Raw genomic sequence first — 21822 nt, 5'->3', positions numbered from 1 at the left:
CTAATTTATACCGTTAGCCTGCTAGCTTACGTAAGCTAATTTAGTTTAACGTCAGGCCTTTGCTAACGTCATACCGTAGTGTTAACCAAAGATTCTAGAGTGCTACGCTCATTTTTAAAAGATGCATTTAATCCAAAGTCATGTCTAGTGAGACAGCTCTCTATGTAGGGAGGGAGGCAGTAGGCAGCTGTCTCCCGTTTGGAACACACCCTATGAGATCTGCAAATTTGTTTCATATGTGAAAACTGTTAAAGGTTTTGCCAAAAGGGGGATCGCATTCAAGAAATGTGTTCAGGAAACTGATCATTTGGTTCATAGAATGGAGTTTAGTCAGAGACTTTCTAATGAGGAGACACAGCACTCAAAAAACCCTCCATAGAAATGCAGCATGCGGTTAGTTTGTAACAGTTCTGCGGCAAAAGTTGACCAGATGTGAAGAAATCGTGCAAATCATGTGGTGTGTTGTGAATACACTGTGCCAGTCATGTGTTGTGATCTCGCCGCTGAAGCAAGGTTGGTGTTGTGATGTCTGCCCGAAATAGATGCCCAATAAGTGTCCAAAGTGTGTTGCAATATTGCCACAGAGTGGAGGGATTTGCCTAAAAGGACTTGGTTTAATATTTTAGCAATTGTGAAAAACTGTAACAGTGTGAATGTGAATGTGTTCTGGGTCACATTAAAGGACTGCCTATATTAATGTAATCATTGTAATGTCATTGTATGCTGCTTTGGACAAATGTGTCTGCTAATAACCATAAACATAAACATCCTCTGCATAATTATGTACCGGTACTCATTTCCATGCCAAGCGCTTCAGAAAAGATTGTTCGTTTGTCATTTTTGTTCTATTTGTGGCACTGCCATGCAAAATACTCTGAATTAATAATATATTAATAAAATAAGCTGCATTCTACGAAACAGAATGCTCAAGTACCCTGGATATGTCTAAAACTAATGCCATGCTGGTTAGAAATAACAACACATTTGCTTGTTGCAATCAGATATAATGTGCATGTCTCTTTGTCTATAGATAGGGGAAGTAAGATTTGATGTGTGACAAATCAATGATCCCCTTATAATGCCAAGTGTAAATTCATGTTCTTAGAGGTGTCATCTCGTGATTGGATGGCAAATATCCAATGTTTACTCAAGGTCAAATCTCATGGTCAAATCTTCCCAATGTTTACTCAAGGTCAAATCTTCCCAATGTTCACCAGTAGCACACGGTAGCTTCAGATGCTACAGAACTTAATCACTGCAGTTAATAAACTCATCTCTGAACAAGTCTAAATTATTTATCAAAGGTATTTACATTATATAATATGTAAAACCTGCATTAACAGCAATTTACCCATTATTTGCACTTTAGATTAGCTCATATGTACCTGCAGTTGATCAGTGTGTGTGTGCCTGTGTGTGTGCGTGTGCTTGAGTGTGTTTGTGATTGAATGTGTATGTTTGTGTGTGTTATTAAGTGTGTGATTGTGAGTGTGTACCTGCAGACGCTCTGAAGCCACAGCCTCACATGCAGTTGCTGACGGAGGCCAGCTGACCGGGCGATCCGGCAGGTACTGCGGGTGGTCATTCTTTGGGGCTGGGGGTCAGAGAGAGAGAGGGAAACAGAGACCATTTAAACAGGAGAGTGCAGCATTACGAGGGGTCCTCTCATGATTATTATGGATTATCTGGCTAAATGAAAACCATTGGGGGGGGGGAGGCAAGCGTGTCCTGAATCTTCCACAATACCTTATTTGCCATTTGAATGGTCATTTGAATGTCTTTTTTGAATAAAACTTCTTTGTTTGGTCTCCTCTGTTCGAGAGGAATCTGGATGATCCCACAGAATGATAGAATATCAATATATGTGTGTTTGTGTTTTTTTGTCAGTGACTCTATGAAAGTGAAGGTGTATTTATTTATCATTTGTTTAACCAGGGTTGAAACATTGAGACAGAAGTCTCTTTTCCAAGTGAGCCCTGGCCAAGAAAGGCATGGTGTATGTGAAAGGCATTGTGTGTTGGCTGTGTGTATGTCTGTGCCTGTGTACACGTTTGTGTGTGTGTGTGTGTATGGCTGTCTTACCAGCAAGAAGGTGGATTCGTGAGGAGGCAGAGGTAAGCGGAGTACCATTTCCAGGGTGGTCTAATGGGGGCGGTAGAGAGCCCAGTTTCGGCTGTGCCAACTCACAGATCCTGGGGCTGGCAACTGCCATCTTTGCCACACTCAACTGGAACAGCAAGCAATCTTTTTTTTTATTATTATTATTATTATTAGATCAATATGATCTGAATGTCAAAAAACAGGTTAGTTACAAGTTACAGGTTCACCGTGCCATTCTAAAAGAAAGAATAGCAAATTATAATAGAGCTATTCGAATGAGAGAAGGAACCACTTCTCTAAGGTAATTGCTGAAAACAGTGTGGAAACAGTGGCTATTGGTAACACAAGTAATATGTTTGATAGTACACCCAAAAACAGCCCCCAAAATTAAGGTTCTTTAGCACTATTACTCAATCTGAGCTTAGTAAAATTATAACTCAAACCGGCTCCTCAACATGTGTTTTGGATTCAATCCCTACTAGATTCCTAAAAAATGTATATGATAGCTTAGCTCCCTTTATTCTCAAGGTAATAAATACCTAATTAGAAACAGGTAAATTTCCAACTGCTTTTAAAACCGCTGTTGTGAAACCTTTACTTAAAAAATCTGAGCAACTACATGCCTATATCAAACCTACCGTTCCTGAGCAAAGTACTTGAAAAAGTCGTTTGTAATCAGTTAAATACCTTCCTCAACGAAAACAGTATCCTTGAGGTTTTAGATCAAATCACAGCACAGAAACGTCTCTAGTAAAAATAGTCAATGATCTTAGACTGGCTACTGACTCAAACAAAGTCTCAATCCTTATTCTTCTGGATTTGAGTGCGGCATTTGACACCATTGATCATAGCATCCTAATTCACCGCCTTGCGAAGTGGGTGGGTCTCTCTGATAATGCTGGTTTCAACTGGTTTCAAACTGGTTTCAAACCTACATTACTGGCAGAGATTTTTATATCAGTCTAGGAGATCATGTGTCTGAAAAACATGACTTGCCTTTTGGTGTGGCCCAGGGGAGCTGCCTTGGTCCCCTGCTATTTTCCCTATATATGCTTCCGTTGGGAAACATCATAAGTCAGCATAATGTAAACTTCCACAGCTATGCAGATGATACCCAATTGTATATTTCTGTGGAGCCAACTAACCCAGATGGCCTTTGCTCCCTCACTGCATGCCTAACCTCCATTAATCAGTGGATGAGCAAACATTTTTTGAAACTAAATGATGACAAAACAGAGGTACTTTTGGTTGGACCAAAACCAAAGCAAGACATTGTTCTTAGTAATCTGGGGAACTTGGCGCACCAGGTCAAACCAAAAGTAACAAGCCTCGGTGTCATCTTAGATGCAGAGTTAAGTTTTAAGCCCCATATCAGTAAAGTTACTCAGACAGCCTATTTCCACCTGAGAAACATTGCCAAAGTGTGCCCTTTTAACTCAACAAGATGCAGAAAAACTAATTCATGCCTTTATCACTAGCAGGTTAGACTACTGCAATGCACTTTTCACTGGTCTTCCCAAAAAACATCTAAAGAAATTGGCACTCATACAGAACTCTGCGGCTAGACTTTTAACTAAGACTAAGAAGAGAGAACACATCACCCCTGTGTTGGCTGAACTGCACTGGCTCCCTATCTCCTATAGAATTGATTTTAAGGTTATGTTAATTACTTACAAAGCTCTGAATGGCATAGCACCTTCATATATCTCTGAGCTTTTAATATCTTATCAACCACAAAGGAAACTTAGATCATCCAATTCTAATCTTTTAATTGTACCCAAAGTGCTCCACAAGCTAAGTGGAGAAGCTGCTTTTCTTCATTATGCCCCAAAACTATGGAACACCCTGCCTCTGTACATCAAGCAGGCGAGTTCAGTAAATATTTTTAAAAAAGATCTGAAAACATACCTGTATAGGAAAGCTTTTAGTTAACTCATCTTATCGTGTAGACTACTTTTTCAGATTATTCTACATCTGCTGCCATTGGAGGGCGCAGCCAGCCAGAAGCAGGTGGGCTCCCCCTATTAAGTCAGGTTCTGCTCAAGGTTTCTTCCTGGAATATGGGAGTTTTTCTTTGCCACAGTTGCCATATGGTGTGCTTGTGGGGGGTAAAGGGTTAAGGCTGCCAGTCTTATAACATGTTATTTTCTATATTTCTGATATGTTGCTGATTGGATCATAAACGGCCACAGCAATGAAGAAAAGTAAAAGTGATTGATAATGACTGAATGACTATTATTGTGTTACATGCTTCAAATGTAAAGCACTTTGAGCTGCATTCTGTGTATGAAAGGTGCTATTCAAATAAAGCTTATTATTATTACTATTATTATTATTATGTCACCTGTATGCTGGAAAGGCCATTGCCTGTTTGAATGCCCATTTCAACATTTTAAATTAGATTAATTTGAGCCAAATAAAAAGTGTTTTCAGATGGAGGGTACGCCAACTAAGCTATAAGAAAGGCAAGATACAAAAATACCACTGCAATAGCACTTTATAATGACTCCCCCCTGAGCAGATAAAAGGAATAATATTCTTAGAATGTATGTGAGCGCTGTGTTTGTATGGCTGCTGGAACACTGTAATTTCCCTTTGAAAATTAATAAAGTATACTATATCTATCTTTTATCTGTCAAACTTTTGCATAACTGAACAATAATGCTGCATAGTCCTGAAGGGAGGACATACTGTTTGTTGCTGAGTTACACAGTAGCCTCTCAGGAAATAAACCTGAATGTATTGGCTCCTACACAGAGTTTTTAACAGCAGAAAATTGCTATTAAGCTGATGCCTTCTGATGTTTCCCAAGGGATAGGACAGATACCCTCCACAATAGGGTCATAGGTAGAGTTTCTTTCAGGATTAATAAAGTACCAACCAAGTTGTGCTTTGGATAAACACGTCAGCCAAGTATATAAGTATGTACACTGCTCAAAATAAATAAGGGAACACTTTTTTATAGGAGTATAGCATCAAGTCTATCAAACTTGTAAGCTATTGGTCTGGCCAGAGGTGGTTGTGAATCAGTTTCACCTGCTTTGGTGTCATCAAAGTTAACAACAGGTGAGGGGCAACGATGAGACGACCCCCAAAACAGGAATGGTTTTACAGGTGGTGGCAACTGATAATTTTTCCATCTTTATCCTTCTTGAGTGATTTTTCACAAGTTTCGCATTTGGGTAGGGTCAGTGTCACTACTTGTAGCATAAGCCAGTACCTGGAGCCTACAAAGGTTGCACAGGTAGTCCAACTCCTCCAGAATGGCACACCAATATGTTCCATTGCCAGGACTTCTGTGTCTCCCAGCGTAGTCTCAAAAGGAGATTCCTTGAGACAGGCAGTTGCTCTAAGAGAGCTGGGCGGTGTGGTAGAAGATCCTGTACCCAGCAGCAGGACCAGTATCTGTTCCTTTGTGCAAGGAGGAACAGTAGGAGCCCTGCCAAAGCCCTACAAAATGACCTCCAGCAGGCCGCTGGTGTGAATATCTCTGACCACACTGTCAGAAACAGACTTCATGAGGGTGGCCTGAGGGCCCTATGGCCTCTAGAAGGACCTGTGCTCACTGCCCAGCACTATGGACCTCAATTGCCATTTGCCATAGAATACAAAATGAAAAGGTCTGCCATTGGCGCCCTGTGCTTTTCACAGATGAGAGCAGGTTCACCCTGAGCACATATGACAGACGTGAAAGGGTCTGGACATGTTGTGGAGAACGTTATGCTGCCTGCAACATCATTCTGGTGGTGTCAGTGATAGTCTGGGGAGGCATACCCTTGAAGGGGCGCACAGACCTCTATGGGCAAAACAACGGCACCCTTACTGCTCTTAGGTATCGGGATAAATCTTCAGACACATTGTCTGACCCTGTACTGGTGCAGAGGCCCCTGGGTTCCCCCTGGTGCACAACAATGGCCGGCCACATGTGGCGAGAGTGTGCAGGCAGTTCCTGGAGGATGAAGGAATTGATACCATTCACGAGTTACTCGAATAACTCGATTACAAAAATTACTCGAGGCAAAAACCCTGCCTTGAAGCCTCGTTAAATTCCTATGACGCGCACTATTCGCGCAGGGATCTGATTGTTCCATACGGACCGTTGTTCAGGAAGCACACCACTAGCGCGTGAGTTTTCAAGTAAAGTTTTGGGATCATTACATACTCAAAAAGGAAAAGAACAAGCATCTGAACCGAAAACATCCACTCCATGCTGTTTCACCAAGCGTCAATAAAGTAGGCCATCTATCAATCCATCTAGCCTATCTATCATCTACGTAGCCTATAGCCTACATTGATGTTGGCTGATTTTAATCACATACTGTATTTGTAGCAATGTCGTGATATAATGTTTAGCTTTGATGTTTTTAAGTAGTAAACTTATTCACGTTCAATTGCAAGACAGTATGCCTAAAAAAGAACCCCTTATACACACATGCATGCACCCTCATCTTCCCTCATGCACTGCACGCGTGCACACATACACACACACAGGTTGCTAGGTTACCATAGCAAATAGGCTCACCCCAGAAATTTTTTTTAGTAGCCTAATATTAAAATTATTTGTTAGTAGCCTAATGGTAGGCTATTTTTTAGTAGCCTAATTGTAAAATTATTTGTTAGTAGCCTAATGGTAAATGCTGCAGGTGTAGAAATCTACATAAAACAGATATTTACTTTGATGTCAGGTCTAGATTACAGCATGAAACTTGTTGTGCATATTAATACATTAAATTGCTTTCCCTCTTCTCCCTCCGAGCACTTCACAGCATAGTATGGACAGCTTTGTTCGCCCAGCTAAGTCATGCACAAGAGGCTGCAATTTTACAGAGAGCATTTTGAACATTATTTAATTGTTGGCACTGGGACTTATAAACACTAAATGGGTAAATTGCAATAAATGGGCTTAGTTTTGTAGCCTGATGTTGGAGTTAGAATAAATACCTCTGTGCCAATTGCTTGATATTTTACAGCCACGTCATTTTCGTTATGCATTATTTGTTTTGGTTGTTTAAAAATGCAAAAACGTAGCTAAGTCTTCATTACATCTGGCAACCCAGAAGAGGCTCGCGTCTGGTAGTCTTGAGAACGTTCACCAGTGTTTTGATTTTGGCCTACAGAATGTTCGGTAACAATCCTACAAATCGCACCTTTAAATACAATAGAACAATATTTACAGTTATTTTTATAACTGAATTTATGAACATTCCAGACACAGTGATGACCTCATAAGAGGGAGTCCAGCAAAGTTGAGCATAGGGGAGAATGGGTTTTAACTGCATTTTCTTTTACACTGATAAGGCCAAAAATTTTCTCTATGACATACCAGTGGTTTATAAGCATGAGCCTGACTGGCAGGGACAAAGTAAAGACGAATAGGCTACAAAATTTAGGTAAATCATGGCCATCAAATCATCAGTGAGAAATTGATTAGGGGTGTGAGTAGGATCGGATCACTAAGAGCAAATGTGTGGTAGCACATATACACTGATGGTTTTATAGTCAGGTCTCTAAAGGAAAGCATATATGCCCATGGTTGGCTGAACACAGACTAATGAGTTGCTTACTGATTCTACTTAGTTTAGGCTATATAATGGCCTATGTGATGGCAAGTGACACAACTGGCATTTTCAAGCATTGCTACTTGCCCATATCCTCTTCATCACATTTTAAGATCAATAATGGTTGCCAGTAAAGAAAAAAAGGTATCAGGATATTTTTATGTAAGGCAGGTAGTAGACTCCCTTATCCCATGTGTTTTAATTGACCAACTTTGCTGGATTCCCTCTTATGAGGTCATCATTGTGTCTGGAATGTTTCCTGGAATGTTCATGAATTCAGTTATAAAAATAACTGTAAATATTGTTCTATTGTATTTAAAGTTGATTTTTTTCAAGAAAAACCACTACTCACTACTATCTTGCCTCATGTCCCTTCATTTGTCAAAAATGTTTTTTAACCTGACATACGCACTTTAACTATCTATCTACAATATGTGAAAAATGAGAGAGAATGCAGCAGTTCTCACTTTGGCCAGCAGAGGGCGGTCTGGTTGCCAGCCAACTGCAGGGAGGCGTGGCAGAGCCAAGGAGCAGACCCTGTCTGACGGGAGAGCTTTCAGTGCAGCTGCACTCACACACCACTCCGCTGAACGTCTGCACAGAGAGAGTGAGGGAGAGAGAGAAATGGAGGGAGATAGGAGGTCTGATGGATGATCCACATCAGAGAAATGCCCAACATTGGTATTTATGGGTTTACAAGTTTGGCAGTCTTGCACTGTAGGTGGAAACAATGAATAGTCCTTGGATAACTAAAGTTGTGTGAGTGTGTCTCTCATACTTTTTCTCTCACAGACAGACACACAGACACAGACATAGACACATTTTCCTTCAGTTATTCAAGGACTACTATTGCTATCAGTAAAAGTATTACTATGCGTCTGGGTCATTCTATGAAACGGGTGCCATTTGCCTCCAGAATATTTCATGAGGCACATACTAGAGCCTACCATGAATAATTCAAGGGTTCATGTTAACATGATGAACAAGAAAATACTATTCTCGAAGAGTATCATACTATTTTTAACCATTTTTCACAAGGGCGTGGCCATTACCATATGTCCGTATTGACCTGACATTTACATCTAAAATATCACCACGTAAATGTTATGTTCTTAATAAACGTTTGTAATTTTCAGAATTAAATATACTGTTCTGATGGCATTAGACATATTTATTCAGAATAAAATCATGTTTTTTTGGTAAATATGTGAAAAAATTAGCTTCCTGCGTCCCCTGGTTTGACTTTTACCACCCGTCACATTAACTTGTTTTGTCTGTAAATAGCATACTGTTACTTGAAAACACTACCCTGGGAATCCAGAGTTCTCGCTGGAGCACAATATCAATTTGCTCAGCGAGAGACTCTGGCAATGAGTAATGATCTTGTTACTTTTGCCCCTTGCATCATGGTGAACCAATCACATCTGTGTATCTGAAAAGGCGCCCGTTTCATAGAATGACCCGTCTACTATTTTTCTGTCTATGGTGTGAAAATACCTGCTTTGCTCAAACTTAGAGTGGATTTGCTTGCCTTCTGTTAACTTTGACCATCGTTTGGACAGCTCTGTATATCACAATTAAAAAACAATCAACATTTTAAAAGTCATCATAAACTTACTACATGCTTTTCAAAAATAGTACCTGCCACTCTTAACAGTACAATAACTTCCTTAGACATCAGTGGTGCAAGTCCATCTCGTTGCAAGGTTACATTATAACTTGACACAGCAAGGGAATAGAAAAGAATATAACACAAAGATAGTCAAGCCTGGTTTCTCACCGAAGTTGGTCGGGCCACTTCGTTGTGGTGGCAGTTTATCTAACCAGTATACAGAACGTCTGGAGGACAGTATAAATAAACGAGTCTGCCTGAGTGTGCATGATTTACAACACAGCAGAATTTAATCCGTAAAGATGTTTGTGTGTTCTCCATGCACCTACCTGTCAGGGAATCTGAGAAGGTTGGGTTTTGGTTCAGCAAGTCGATCTATCCGGGTCGCCATGGACGATGTCACCCCGCTGAGTGTGCTAAAACATGATAAAGATCATGTAGATCAGTAGCCTGGAAAATCCAGTCCCTGCAATCTAGAAAGATTGCATTTGAGCATGCATTTGAGCATGCATTTGAAAATCTCACTGCACGCAATTGGATAACACTACGACCAATGTTTACTCTGACTGATTCCGGACTTCGATGCAATTGGATAACAATACGACCAATGTTTACTGACTAATTCCGGACTTCCAACTGCAGCACTGTCGTCATCTGTTAATCTTGCCTATATCAGATACACCGATGTGATTGGTTCCCTGCGATGCAAGGGGCAAAAGTAACATGCATCATTACTCATTGCCAGAGTCTCTTGCAGAGACAATTCAAATTGTGCTCTCGCGAGAACTCTGGATTTTCAGAGTAGTAGATCAGGGGTCTCCAAACACTTGTGGCCTTGGAGTCCCCTTCTTTCAATATTCTGCTTTGCGTCCGTCTAATAGCGTCAAATTGTATGTCAAAATAATTTTAGCACTCACGGCGCAAATTAATTCAGTTTTACGCAGTGGACAAAATGACAGAAAAGAAAGTAAGTGAGAAAGAAAGTGCGTCCAAATTCACCCATTCTTCTCAGTTGAAATACTCGCAAAGTAGCCTACTCATCACACACAGACACATGTATCACATAACATGAAACAGCTTTTTCTCAGCTTTTAAACGATGTTAGCCGCTAATTGCTGTGGTGAACGGTTTGCGAGAAAAGTAAATAATATGATTCAATTCATAACTTCTACAAGATTCTGCCTACCCATTCATCTCGGTGGAATACTTCACAAACCTTTTGTTCAACACATGACAAACCATACTATATATCAGAATAAACAGCAGACCTTACCGAACATTAAGGTCTCCTGTACAGTTAGCTGTTCCAGAATATTCCGGTTTTAAATTTGCAGCAAGGTCTACATTCATGTCTCCAACTTTGGTCTTTAGGTTTCAAAATGTGTTTAAATTGTTCTACATGATTTCATAACAGGCCAAATACAAAATAAATGTTACAAATATTGCCATATATCAGTAAAAATAAAATCAGAGGATATACAGCTGACTAAGAGTTTGTGAAAGGAGCCTTAATGATCACAAAATGCTAAGCATGCATCTAGGGTATTTGAGTTTATTAAAGCTAAAAGTTATTCACAAAGCCTTTCAGACCTAACCTGACCCTAGCCAGATGAATTTTGTTCCGCTTAGCTCCGCCTAGCTTCACTCACATCCATCTGGGACCTCTTCAATTGAGAGTGATTTCTGCAACCGATTTTATGGTACAGCCAATCAGGACACAGGGCGGGAGTTTCATAGATGTGACATAGCGTAGAAGCGACTGTGAGACTGTTATTAGCATCACGGGTTGGCTTCGATGTGAGTGGTTGAAGTAGCACGTCAATAGATGACGGACAAGTGGCTTATTCAATCATATGCAAGCATTTTTTGATTAGGCCCAGCCTTCTGAAGCAACACTTCAATGGATCGGTTCCAGATGGAGACGAGTGAAGCTACGCGGAGCGAAATTCATCTGGTTAGGGTCAGGTTATTTCAGACCTACTCTTAGTAAGGAAAAATTTTGATCATAAATTTTGATCATTGTTTCTTTTGGTTGGTCAAGGCACATGATTTCATTGGCCAAATATAAAATAAATGTTAAATGTAGCCTAGATGTCTGTAAATATTAGATGATCAGATGATTTACAGTTCTATACATCATGTTTCATGTTTTTGTAATGTTTCATACAGTGATACAGGTCTACTGCTGTGAATAGACTAAATAGAACTTTGATCATTTTTATAGCCTACTACTGTATAGTTAACTACTTTCTTATATGTCCATATTTATTTTATGCTGGTCTCTAGACTTTATTCTTGCACTGTTGCACTGTTGGACTTACTCATTTGCTTACTCACTCGTCTAGCTCTACCAACGGTACGCTCAGGCCAATCCAAACTTTTCTCATCTGTTGTCCCTCGTTGGTGGAACACAATGCCAGTTCCTACAAGGGCAGGGACATCCCTCTCCATTTTCAAAAAAACTCCTGAAGACCCAGCTCTTTAGAGAACATCTCCTCTCATACCACCACTTACAACAAGTATTGCCGATCCTAGCACTTACCAGCCTTCTTGAACTGACACGAAACTGTTAAAAACAGCACTCACTGATGCACTTATTCTTACTGTACTCTACCGTTTTTTAAATTGTCCTAAAATTGTTGAGAATTGCTTTAAAACTTAAACTGTTAGTCGCTTTGGCTAAAATGTAATGTAATGTAATGTAATGTAATGTAATTTGCACCATCACCATGACACTCACTCACACAGAGCACCTTACCTTACTATGCACAGATAATCACAGGCTCAGTACCTGCCTCAGTCATTGCAAGCGCCTCATGATTAATCACCCACTATGTGGATACTGTTTTAAGACTTAATTTAGATTTTGTGTTATTTAGTATAATTTGTATTTTAGTATATTCTTTATCTTCTACTATCCTTATTGCTTAGCTGTGTTTATTTTATTATTATATACTTTTAATTACTTTTTTCTGCTGTTAGTGAATGTGTGTGTGATGTCTGTATGCTACTGAGACCTTGAATTTCCCCTGGGGATCAATAAAGTATCTATCTATCTATCTATCTATCTTTCTATCTATCTATCTATCTTTGGCCTAGGTGCCCTGACATATGGCCTTTGTGCCCCCCACCAAATATGCCCAACTGAAGGCCAAGTGGCCTTGCCCCTAAAATTGCCAAGTGGCCTTGCCCCTAAGCCCCTAAGCCTGCACCAGTGAGGTAACTAACCCAGAGTTTTTATTTTATTTTATTTTATTTATTTATTATTATTTTATTTATTTATTTATTTTTATTTTTTTGGGGGGGGGGGTCAATTAGCAGGAGCGCTAGTAGCTGTGGGGTACTAGTAGCTGTACGGCACTAAAGTGCAGATGCGGTTTAGGTTGTTAAAATTAGAGCTTTCAGCTTATGACATCCTTCCCTTCCATGCTCCTGAAGCACGCAATCTATTTGAATGTTTGTTTCCCATTTCCAGAGCCAGGACTTGTTTATGTTTATACAAACACCAGAGGGTATTTTTAGCCAACATTATAAGTACTAGCCTGGTATTGCCACACTCGCTCACTTTGTTTCACTTTGTGAAAGAGAGTCTGGGTACTTTCCATTGGGAAATGTCTCCTACCCTAGCATCATAACTGGCGTAGTCTTTGAAATAACTGGTCCAGCGTTAATGCAATCACATCAATCCTAACTTGTAAACTGATAATAAACCGTATCAGCAGTCAGGAAACAACATATTGACCTTTGCTGTGTAAATTCACACATTCTTCCAACTGCAATTTGTTTATGTTTGCACTGCAAGCATTGCTACTATCGTTTGCCAATTTTGTTTTTGAAACCAACGTAACACCCTCTCAACTCTGACGGGACCACCGTCCGGATGGCTGAGGAAAACGTAAGTGCATTGAGAGGAGAAAATGAGCTGAGATACAGGCGGGTGGAGCAAGGCTACACAAGAACATTAATTTAAAGGTGCTATAAGCGATGTTGGGCAACATCACTTCTGGGGGTTATTCCAAGTACGTGGTTTAGTGTCAAACCTGAGTAAGTTAACTCAGAGTAAGTGGTAAACCTCCTAATAGAAGAGCTGTATCGCTTCATTCTCCTAACAAAACAATAGCATAGGGCTCTTGTTGTAGGGGGTTTACCACTCTGAGTTAACTTTGCCAGGTTTGTCACTAAACCACATACTTGGAATACCCCCCTGATGACGTTCAAACAAAACAGAGCTAGCTCGTTACTCCCTCCCCCTCCCTCCGTGCAATTACAGTAAAACCCTCCTAAACGCACATCTCATCGGTTATTGGCTGTAACACTTATGTTTTGTGGTGCAGGTTGCACGAGTTTGTTTTTGTTGCCGTTTGTGGAGCCTGGACTGTTTGCCGTGACAAAAAAATGTTTTAGCCTAAAAAACCTGTGATGTCGTTTTTGTGTACCCTCTACATCAATCCACACACAGTGGTGTGCATACTCCAATTTGATATTTGTGGTGCCATCTAGTGAATTAAAAAAGTGGGCAAAAATGTGTCACTTAACTAAGCAATATGTTGTGTAATCAAATGCCCCCCTAAAGAGTTTTTTACCTTAAAATAATGTTTCCAAAACCATTTTGATGGCACATAAACTCTTAATAGGATTAACAGCACAGCACTTCTGCCGCACTCTGAGCAGCTCTTATCGCTTGTAAAACAGCTACAGGAATCCACCCCCCCACAAAAAAAAAAATCAAAGAGCTGCTATGCGACTGGAATTCCGAGCTCTCTTTCTACTGACTGCTGTCGATGCTATATTGTATCGGAGTTGTGTTTATACTTTGTGGCAAGACGCATAATAGTTCATTTATTATTGCGCTTCTCAACTGTAGAGGAGCCCCTAGAGCAAATCTTCTTTAGTGCTGTTTGTAATTATTGAAGTTAGTGTTCTTTGATGTGGTATGCTTGGCAGATTTGCTCACAGCTCCAAAATAAACATTCCAATTGACTCACTCAATAAAAATAACCATCTTCAGCAAACAGTTCAGCAGGCAATATATATATGTGTGTGTGTGTGAAATATATATATATAGGCCTATATGTATAATTTAAGAAAAGTTAATAAAATGATATATGTAAAATAGTATAACAGAAGAAATGAAAAAGGTGCAAAATATTGGGCAATTTGTCTGCAAACCGCCAGAGAACCGATGAGCAAAATGCCAGCAGACGGCCAGCTATGCCGGTGTTATACTTTAACTGGCTTTCATGTTAACTGGCTGGACTGTTTACTTTGCCTCTGGAGTATCACAAACATGTCTATTTGAACTTCAGTTAAACAGACGAATCTGCGGCCAGGTATCGGAGGCTAAATCATCAGCTGAACACACCTGCAAGAGAAGGGGGCGGTTACGTTAACTCCAGAGGCCAAGTAAACAGTCCAGCCAGTTAACATGAAAGCCAGTTACCGTATAACACCGGCAATGGACCGACAGTGGTCCGCCAGCTTGCTATCTGGGTACCTCCTATACAAGCAATGCATTGTCCTCGACTCGGAACTCAAAGAACTAGCAGGGTATAATTGTAGGCCTAACTTTAAGATGTAGTGTAGCCTAGGACAATTTAAGCTAGCACTCTTGTAAAACGGTATGACAAGTTATCCTTTTCTCTCTCGCAATAGCATAGTCTAGCCTATTGGTTACACCTACAGTAGTAGCCTAATGCAGAAGATCATATTCGTAAGTTATGTATCATTCCAACCACTACCATCTCTGCTATCCCCAAAGACAGTAAAAGGCTATCCCACACCATTGTCTGTAGGACAGAAATGGTTAGCCAACTTTAAATTGCTGATATTAGTTTACCTACCTAGCCTACCTCAACCAGCCTGTGTCAAATGCTGTCGTCTTTGGGTCAGGTGACAGGTTAGTGTTCCATCAGTTGCTATAGCAACACTTGACGCGATAAGAAAGTTAGCCGCATTCCGAAGGGCATATGGAAGGACATAGTAGCCTATTTGGCTACGCTTGTAGCCTTGTAAACCTGACTCTTAACTTCGCTTCTCTTTGATTGAGGTTATGCCAGAGGTTATGCCAGTTTGTTTTGATTGAGGTTATGCTACATCTGGGTGATGGCATTGAAGAAATATATTTCCATCTATGTTAAATAACATATATTTTCATATCAATATATTCAATACTGGCCACTTTCTAATAATTTCAGCATAGACTTTCATGCAAGATATCCAAATATATGTTGGGTTCCACATATACTTGCTTATATACATTCTTGTGCTATATACAGGTGCTGGTCATATAATTAGAATATCATCAAAAAGTTGATTTATGTCAGTAATTTACAAGGATACAAGGAAGTTTATTGTCACATGCATATAGTTACTGGATGTAAGAAATGCAGTGAAATTATGTTTGGTGTCAGCCTATTTGTGCATTTATGCATTCATGAATCAATGTATTATTATTATTATTATTATTAAATACTACTAGGTTCTGGCCAAGGACCTCCTTGATGTGTTATTAAACACATCGACAATACTACGGCAAATGTAAAAATACATTAAGCTAAACCTAATAATTATTTTAGCCACAAGCACTTTGCGATGGAGCATACAGTGTGTAAAAATTGCATTTGGGACTTTCTGCTATATGAGAGCTATCACTCTACTATTATTCCCAGTCATTATCATGGAAAATATAATGTTCAGATATGCGACACATTATTATAATAGCATTGTATAACAACCCTCATAGTATATTTTACATTTTTCAAATGTATTTATTTGTTGCTTTTATTTTTCCTTCAAACAAGCTGAGGCCCCCTTGGCACCCCCTCGCGACCCTCCAGGGGGCCCCGGCCCCCACTTTGAAAACCACTGGGCTAGGCTATTAACAAAATTAAGACCATAGGCTACCCAAATGTACGTAAGAACTAGACCTAGTGCATTACCGGTATTTTAAGCCCTGTAACTCATATAATGACATTTAAAAATAATTTTAAACACCCCACGGAAACCCTGCACATCATTCGAGACACTGGGATTCTACTCTACCAAGGGGGGACAGTGTGCGTGTTCCCACCCAGTTCTTTAGGTGTTCCAATTGTTACTGTTGCAGATGCACTCGGTCGGTCGGTCTACCGACCCCATATAACAGCTCTTGTGCTACGGGGATACCAATGCTGTGCAGTTGCTTTGTTAGGTATTTTTTGCAACTGCGATATAAAATAACAAAGAATAATCACGAAAAGTACTTACTTACATCATATCAGTCACTATGATGAACAGCAGCGGCAGTGGTGAAAATGCAGCATCCTCTTGTTACTCAGCCTATTGTATAACATGGGAGACTAGTTATGCAAGGGTAGCCTAACCTAACTGCTAAGGAAAATGTGTTTTTACGAAATAGGCCTGTAATGACCTTGTCAGCAGATTACTCTGCACACGCCATGCTTAACTGCAAAAACAAGGAAATAGGCTAACATGCAAGAGCTTGTGACACATTGTAGCGTGCTGTGTGTGTATGCAACAGCGAAGAAAGATATAAGCACATGGTGGTGAAGTGCCTTACGATAAATGACTGAGGCCTACGTTTACGAATTGGCCAAAAATGAGCCCTTGCCGTAGATTTGTGAATAGTGGTTGATATGATTTTTCATAAATGGAAATGTCCCAAAATATATTTTAGTGGGCAACTACTACCATCTAGTGGTTAAATAAAAGCAGTTCAGCTTTGAAACTACATTCATGATACACCTAATGTGATTAGTCTGGACTGCAGACAGGCCATTTTAGTAGGCCTACCTGGGCTCTTCTACTATGAAGCCATACAGTTGTATGTGCAGGATGCAATTTCGCATTTTGGCCGTTGACATTATCTGGATGGCATAATGGTTGCTCAAAACATTTATATAATTCAGCATTAATACTAATGCACCCCAGCACCATTAAAAATGCTATCTTTTGAACTGTGGGCTAAAACAAGTTGGTTGGTTCTCTTCAACCAGGAGGATGCAGAATCTATAATTTTAAAAACGTGTAACCACAGGAGAGCTTTCTACTTTGCCTCAGTCCATCTTATGTACTAACACTAACTAACCCTAACCCTAATCCTAACTTGTCATGGCAAAAACCGAATGACACTTGACAGAAGCGAATGACAGAAGCGTTATGTCATAAGCGTTTATCAAAGTCAAAGTCAAAGTCAAAGTCAGCTTTATTGTCAATTTCTTCACATGTTCCAGACATACAAAGAGATCGAAATTACGTTTCTCACTATCCCACGGTGAAGACTAGACATATTTTACCAATTTAGGTCCACAGACAAACATAACATTCAAGTAAAACAAAAAAAGTAAGTAAATAAGTAAATAAGAGGGCACATATAATAATGAAAAAAAATAAGAGCAGCAAAATTTGGTTGAAATTGTGCATAGACAGTCAATAAAATACTAGTGCAAAGTCAGGCCAATAAAAGGCTTGGGTAGTTCTGTTTGACCTAAGTAAGAAAGAAAGTGGCATAGTGGTGCAAGTTATGTAAGAGCAGCAGAAGTGTTGTGTTTTCAGAACAACAACACCAAGTTGTAAAGTGTACAAGTGTGCTAGTGTGCAAGTGGAGTAGTGCAGGCGGCCATTTTGGGTCCAATGTCCAGGATGTTATGTACCTGAGGGTGGAGGGGGGAGAGGAGGGAGAGAGTTCAGCATCCTTACAGCTTGGTGTATGAAGCTGTTGGTGAGTCTGGTAGTGGGGGGCGCAGGCTTCTGTACCTCTTCCCAGAGGGCAGTAGATCAAACAGATTGTGAGCGGGGTGACTTGCATCACTCACAATTTTGGTCGCCTTGCGGGTGAGGTGGGTGGTGTAAATGTCCTTCAGGGAGGGGAGTGAAGCACCAATAATCCTTCCAGCTGTTTATGACTTGTTTATAATGTTTATGACATTCATGACCATGTCATGTCACTCTTATGTAGATACCTTCAAGTAAAGTGTAACCAAACTTTGTCAGTTTCAACATTTGACATGTTGTCTATGTCCTTTTTGCAAGTAAATATGGGTTTGCGAGATTTGCAGATTTATTAATTTACATTAAATACGGCATCCCAACTTTTTGGAAACAGGATTAAATGGCAGACAAAGTGCCAAGTCTATCATCAAGCAAAGTCCTCCTGCTCCTATATGCTATACTGTGGCATGTGGGAGCATTGTGCTGACCTGTTTGAGGTTCAGGTCTTGTCCATGGTGTTAGGTTGGTGAATTGGTTTTGCCTATTTATTATTCAAATCATTCAAAGTATGGCCTATAATGTCCTCAGATAGTGGACCTCCAGAGTCCTGAGAGGAGTCAGCCCCACTCTCTTTTCTGTCATGCATGTTCTCTCTCTCTCTCTCTCTCTCTCTCTCTCTCTCTCTCTCTCTGCTTTCCTCTCCCAGGCTGTGTTCTTTCTTCTTCATCTGTACAAATGTGCTGGCCACTGGGTCCTTCCATTGTCTCCATTTCTCCCCTGCTTAGCCACATCAGTTGGTGTGAGTCGCCTCTCTCCTTCCGTCTGACTATCTGACGATCTCAATTTCCCTCCCCACTCTTCTCCTCTTCTCTTCACTCCCATGTGCCCAATTTGCTCCTGAGTGGTGCAATCTCTCTTTTCTCTTGGGCCATCTTTTCCCTCTTCAGCTCCAGCTGGGTCTCTCTCTCTCTCTATCTCTCTCTCTCTCTCTCTCTCTCATTCCCTGTAGCTGCCATCTCTCCCAGGTGCCATTGCCAGCCCACAGGGTCTTTCATCTCGCTCCTGTCATCACTGCCCTGCTGGCACTGTTTCTCACATTACTGTCTCTCTCCTTTTCCCACTCCTCCTCCTCCTCCTCTTCCTCTGTGGAGAGTATCTTATCTGTGGCTGTGTGTAAAGGAATGCAGGCCCTATGCTCCCTCATCTTGTGCTTCAGGTTCTCACTTTTACCTCCTTTTCACTTCATCTCCTAGTTCTGTTTGCCATATTATATCACCATTCCCACAGGCATCTCAGGCAACTAGTAGGCCTACCACCATATGACCGGCATTAAAATACAGTAGCGTAGGCCAGTTTAACCACATATTTTACATTGTACATAATGCATTTTTTAATTTTATTTAAATTTAAATTCAGTGATCACGTGGTTAAGGATTTTTTATTATAAATATTTTGATAATAAGTGATTATTTAGTCTTTATGAAAAAAACATCTTCGAGACTCCAGGAGTATCACTAGAGAGAGTCTGTGTACCACCACTGGTACCCGTACCATACACTACGAAATGGTATATTCTCAAATTTACCTTAAATTACCCCTGAAAACATTCAGGGGTAATTTATTGTTACGACCCTGTTGACTGTTTTTGGTGCTCCGCCCCTTTGTTCTATGTACTGCCTGTCTGTCTCCTGCAGGGTGCTGAGTGCAGGGGTGGCGCTAGGAGTTGTATAAGAAGGCTGGGTTTCCCATGTACGCGCTCTCGGCCTTTTCACTCATTCTGTGGCTTGCTCCGATGGGAAGCCTTTTGCTGGGAGCTCCCTTCATTGCATTTGGTTTTTGTTTTCCCTAGACACACTTTAGATTATAGATTAGATTAGATTCAACTTTATTGTTATTGTGCAGAGTACAAGTACAAAGCCAATGAATTGCAGTTTTCGTCTAACCAGAAGAGCAAAAAAGCAGAAAAATGCAATGTGATATACAAAGTATAGACAGGTGGTGCATAGGCAGGACAAGAAATATAGTGCAGTGTAGACAGTAGTATGCAGTTTGTTAACAGAAGGTGGTTTAGACTAGAGTAATATAAATTAGATATAAATATGTGCAGTGTATTAGCAGTTACTTGCAATGTAGTAGCAGTAACAATGTAGCCTAATAGTAGTAAGAATAATATAGATATATGCAGTGTATTAATAGAATATATGTGTATATATGTCCGCTTCCTTGTTGTCCCTGTCAAGGTTGCCAAGTCGTGGACACCTCAACAGGCATAGGCAAGGAGGCATTGGGCTGGGCGGGGGGTGGGGGGGTTGGTTGGGGGCTTAGTTGATTGGACTTGTTTGGTTATCACCGGGATCCAGAGTTAGAGTTCAGTAAGGTGACAGCTGCAGGAAAGAAGCTTCCTCTGAACCTGCTGGTTCGGGTGTGGAGAGACCTGTAATGCTTCCTGGAGGGTAGTGGTGGGAACAGTCTGTGGTTGGGGTGAGAACAGTCTTTGATGATGCTGCATGCCTTACATAAGCATCGCTTGTCCTGGATGGCCTCGATGGAGGGGAGTGAGGAACTGGTTGTTTCACCACCCCCTGCAGTGCTTTTCGCTCGTGGCCAGAGCAGTTGCCATACCGAACTGTGACACAGTTGGTGAGGATGCTCTCAATGGTGCAGCAGTAGAAGTTCACCAGGATCTGGGGAAACAGGTGGACCTTCTTTAGTCTCCTCAGAAAGAAAAGACGCTGGGGAGCCTTCTTGATCAGGGTAGAGGTGTTGAGAGGTCCTCAAAGATGTGGACACCCAGGAACTTGAAGCTGGTGACACGCTCTACCTCAGTCCTGTTGATGAGAATGGGGGTGTGTGTGCCAGCTTTAGACTTCCTGAAGTCCACAATGAGCTCTTTGGTCTTTTTGGTGTTGAGAGCCAGGTTGTTGTCAGTGCACCACGATGTAAGGTGCTGGACCTCCTCCCTGTAGGCCATCTCATCGTTTTTGCTGATGAGACCAATCACCGTAGTGTCGTCTGCAAACTTGACAATGGTGTTAGACCCATGTACAGGTGTACAGTCGTAGGTGAAGAGGGAGTAGAGGAGAGGGCTCAGCACACATCCCTGTGGTATGCCGGTGTTTAGGTTGATGAATCCAGTTACAGAGGGAGGTAATGATGCCCAGTTCCCTGATTTTGGTGATCAGTTTGGAGGGGATGATGGTGTTGAATGCTGAACTAAAGTCAATGAACAGCATTCTTACATAGGTGTTGCTATTTTCAAGGTGGGACAGGGCAGAGTGAAGTGCCATAGAGATGGCATCCTCTGTGCTCCTGTTCTGCACCTGTTCTCCTGTTGTGGTTGTGGATCCATAGCAGTAGTACCAGTCTTATTGTCATGGAATCTGTACCTATAACCACATCATGAAAGACTGAAACCCCAAAAAATACTGGAAACAAACAAACATCAAGAAAAAACACCTTCCTCTGATCTGGCAAAGAAGATTCTTAGTTGCTTACTCTTATAAGCATGTTGGTTATGCTTCATATAAAGTATTACTCATAGCATACTAAGCCATTCATGTCATCACACTTATTTTATTTTAAGGGTTTGGGCTGTAGAATAATTTCCATGTCATTTGAAAATATGTTTTGCACGATGATGTAACAGTTTGACACATTTACTTGAACGGTAATGGCTTAACAAATAATTTATTTATTTTGTTTTAAAAAGATGTCTAATATAACCAATATAGACATTAAGTCAATTAGTTAAAGTAATTAGATAAGAGTATTCAACTATTTTGCTCATTGTAATGCTGCATTAGAGAATACTAATTTCCTTCAAAAAAGCTTGAAATCTCTGTC

The 21822-nt window shown here is 40.6% G+C and overlaps 1 protein-coding gene across 3 annotated transcripts in view; it reads right to left on the bottom strand.

Annotated features, from left to right (window-relative positions):
- theg (theg spermatid protein) overlaps positions 1-15173 on the bottom strand; it is a 29257-nt gene extending 14084 nt beyond the window's left edge. Inside the window, exons 1-7 of one of the 3 annotated variants that reach the window (XM_048243933.1) lie at positions 15111-15173; positions 9600-9686; positions 9439-9497; positions 9156-9222; positions 8126-8252; positions 2083-2227; positions 1497-1594 (exon numbers count right to left, since the gene is read on the bottom strand). In XM_048243933.1, coding sequence (XP_048099890.1) covers positions 1497-1594; positions 2083-2227; positions 8126-8252; positions 9156-9222; positions 9439-9497; positions 9600-9661 — 558 coding nt within the window. In that variant the 5' untranslated portion in view covers positions 9662-9686; positions 15111-15173. Of the gene's footprint in view, positions 1-1496; positions 1595-2082; positions 2228-8125; positions 8253-9155; positions 9223-9438; positions 9498-9599; positions 9687-11591; positions 11648-15110 lie in introns of those variants that run through there. The other 2 variants (XM_048243939.1, XM_048243946.1) reach the window with 2 other exon arrangements.
- Between the last annotated feature and the right edge of the window lie 6649 nt (positions 15174-21822).

Source organism: Alosa alosa, chromosome 1, assembly GCF_017589495.1.
Source record: "Alosa alosa isolate M-15738 ecotype Scorff River chromosome 1, AALO_Geno_1.1, whole genome shotgun sequence".
Classification (NCBI taxonomy): domain Eukaryota; kingdom Metazoa; phylum Chordata; class Actinopteri; order Clupeiformes; family Clupeidae; genus Alosa; species Alosa alosa.
This window is presented reverse-complemented; position numbering and strand designations above follow the sequence as displayed.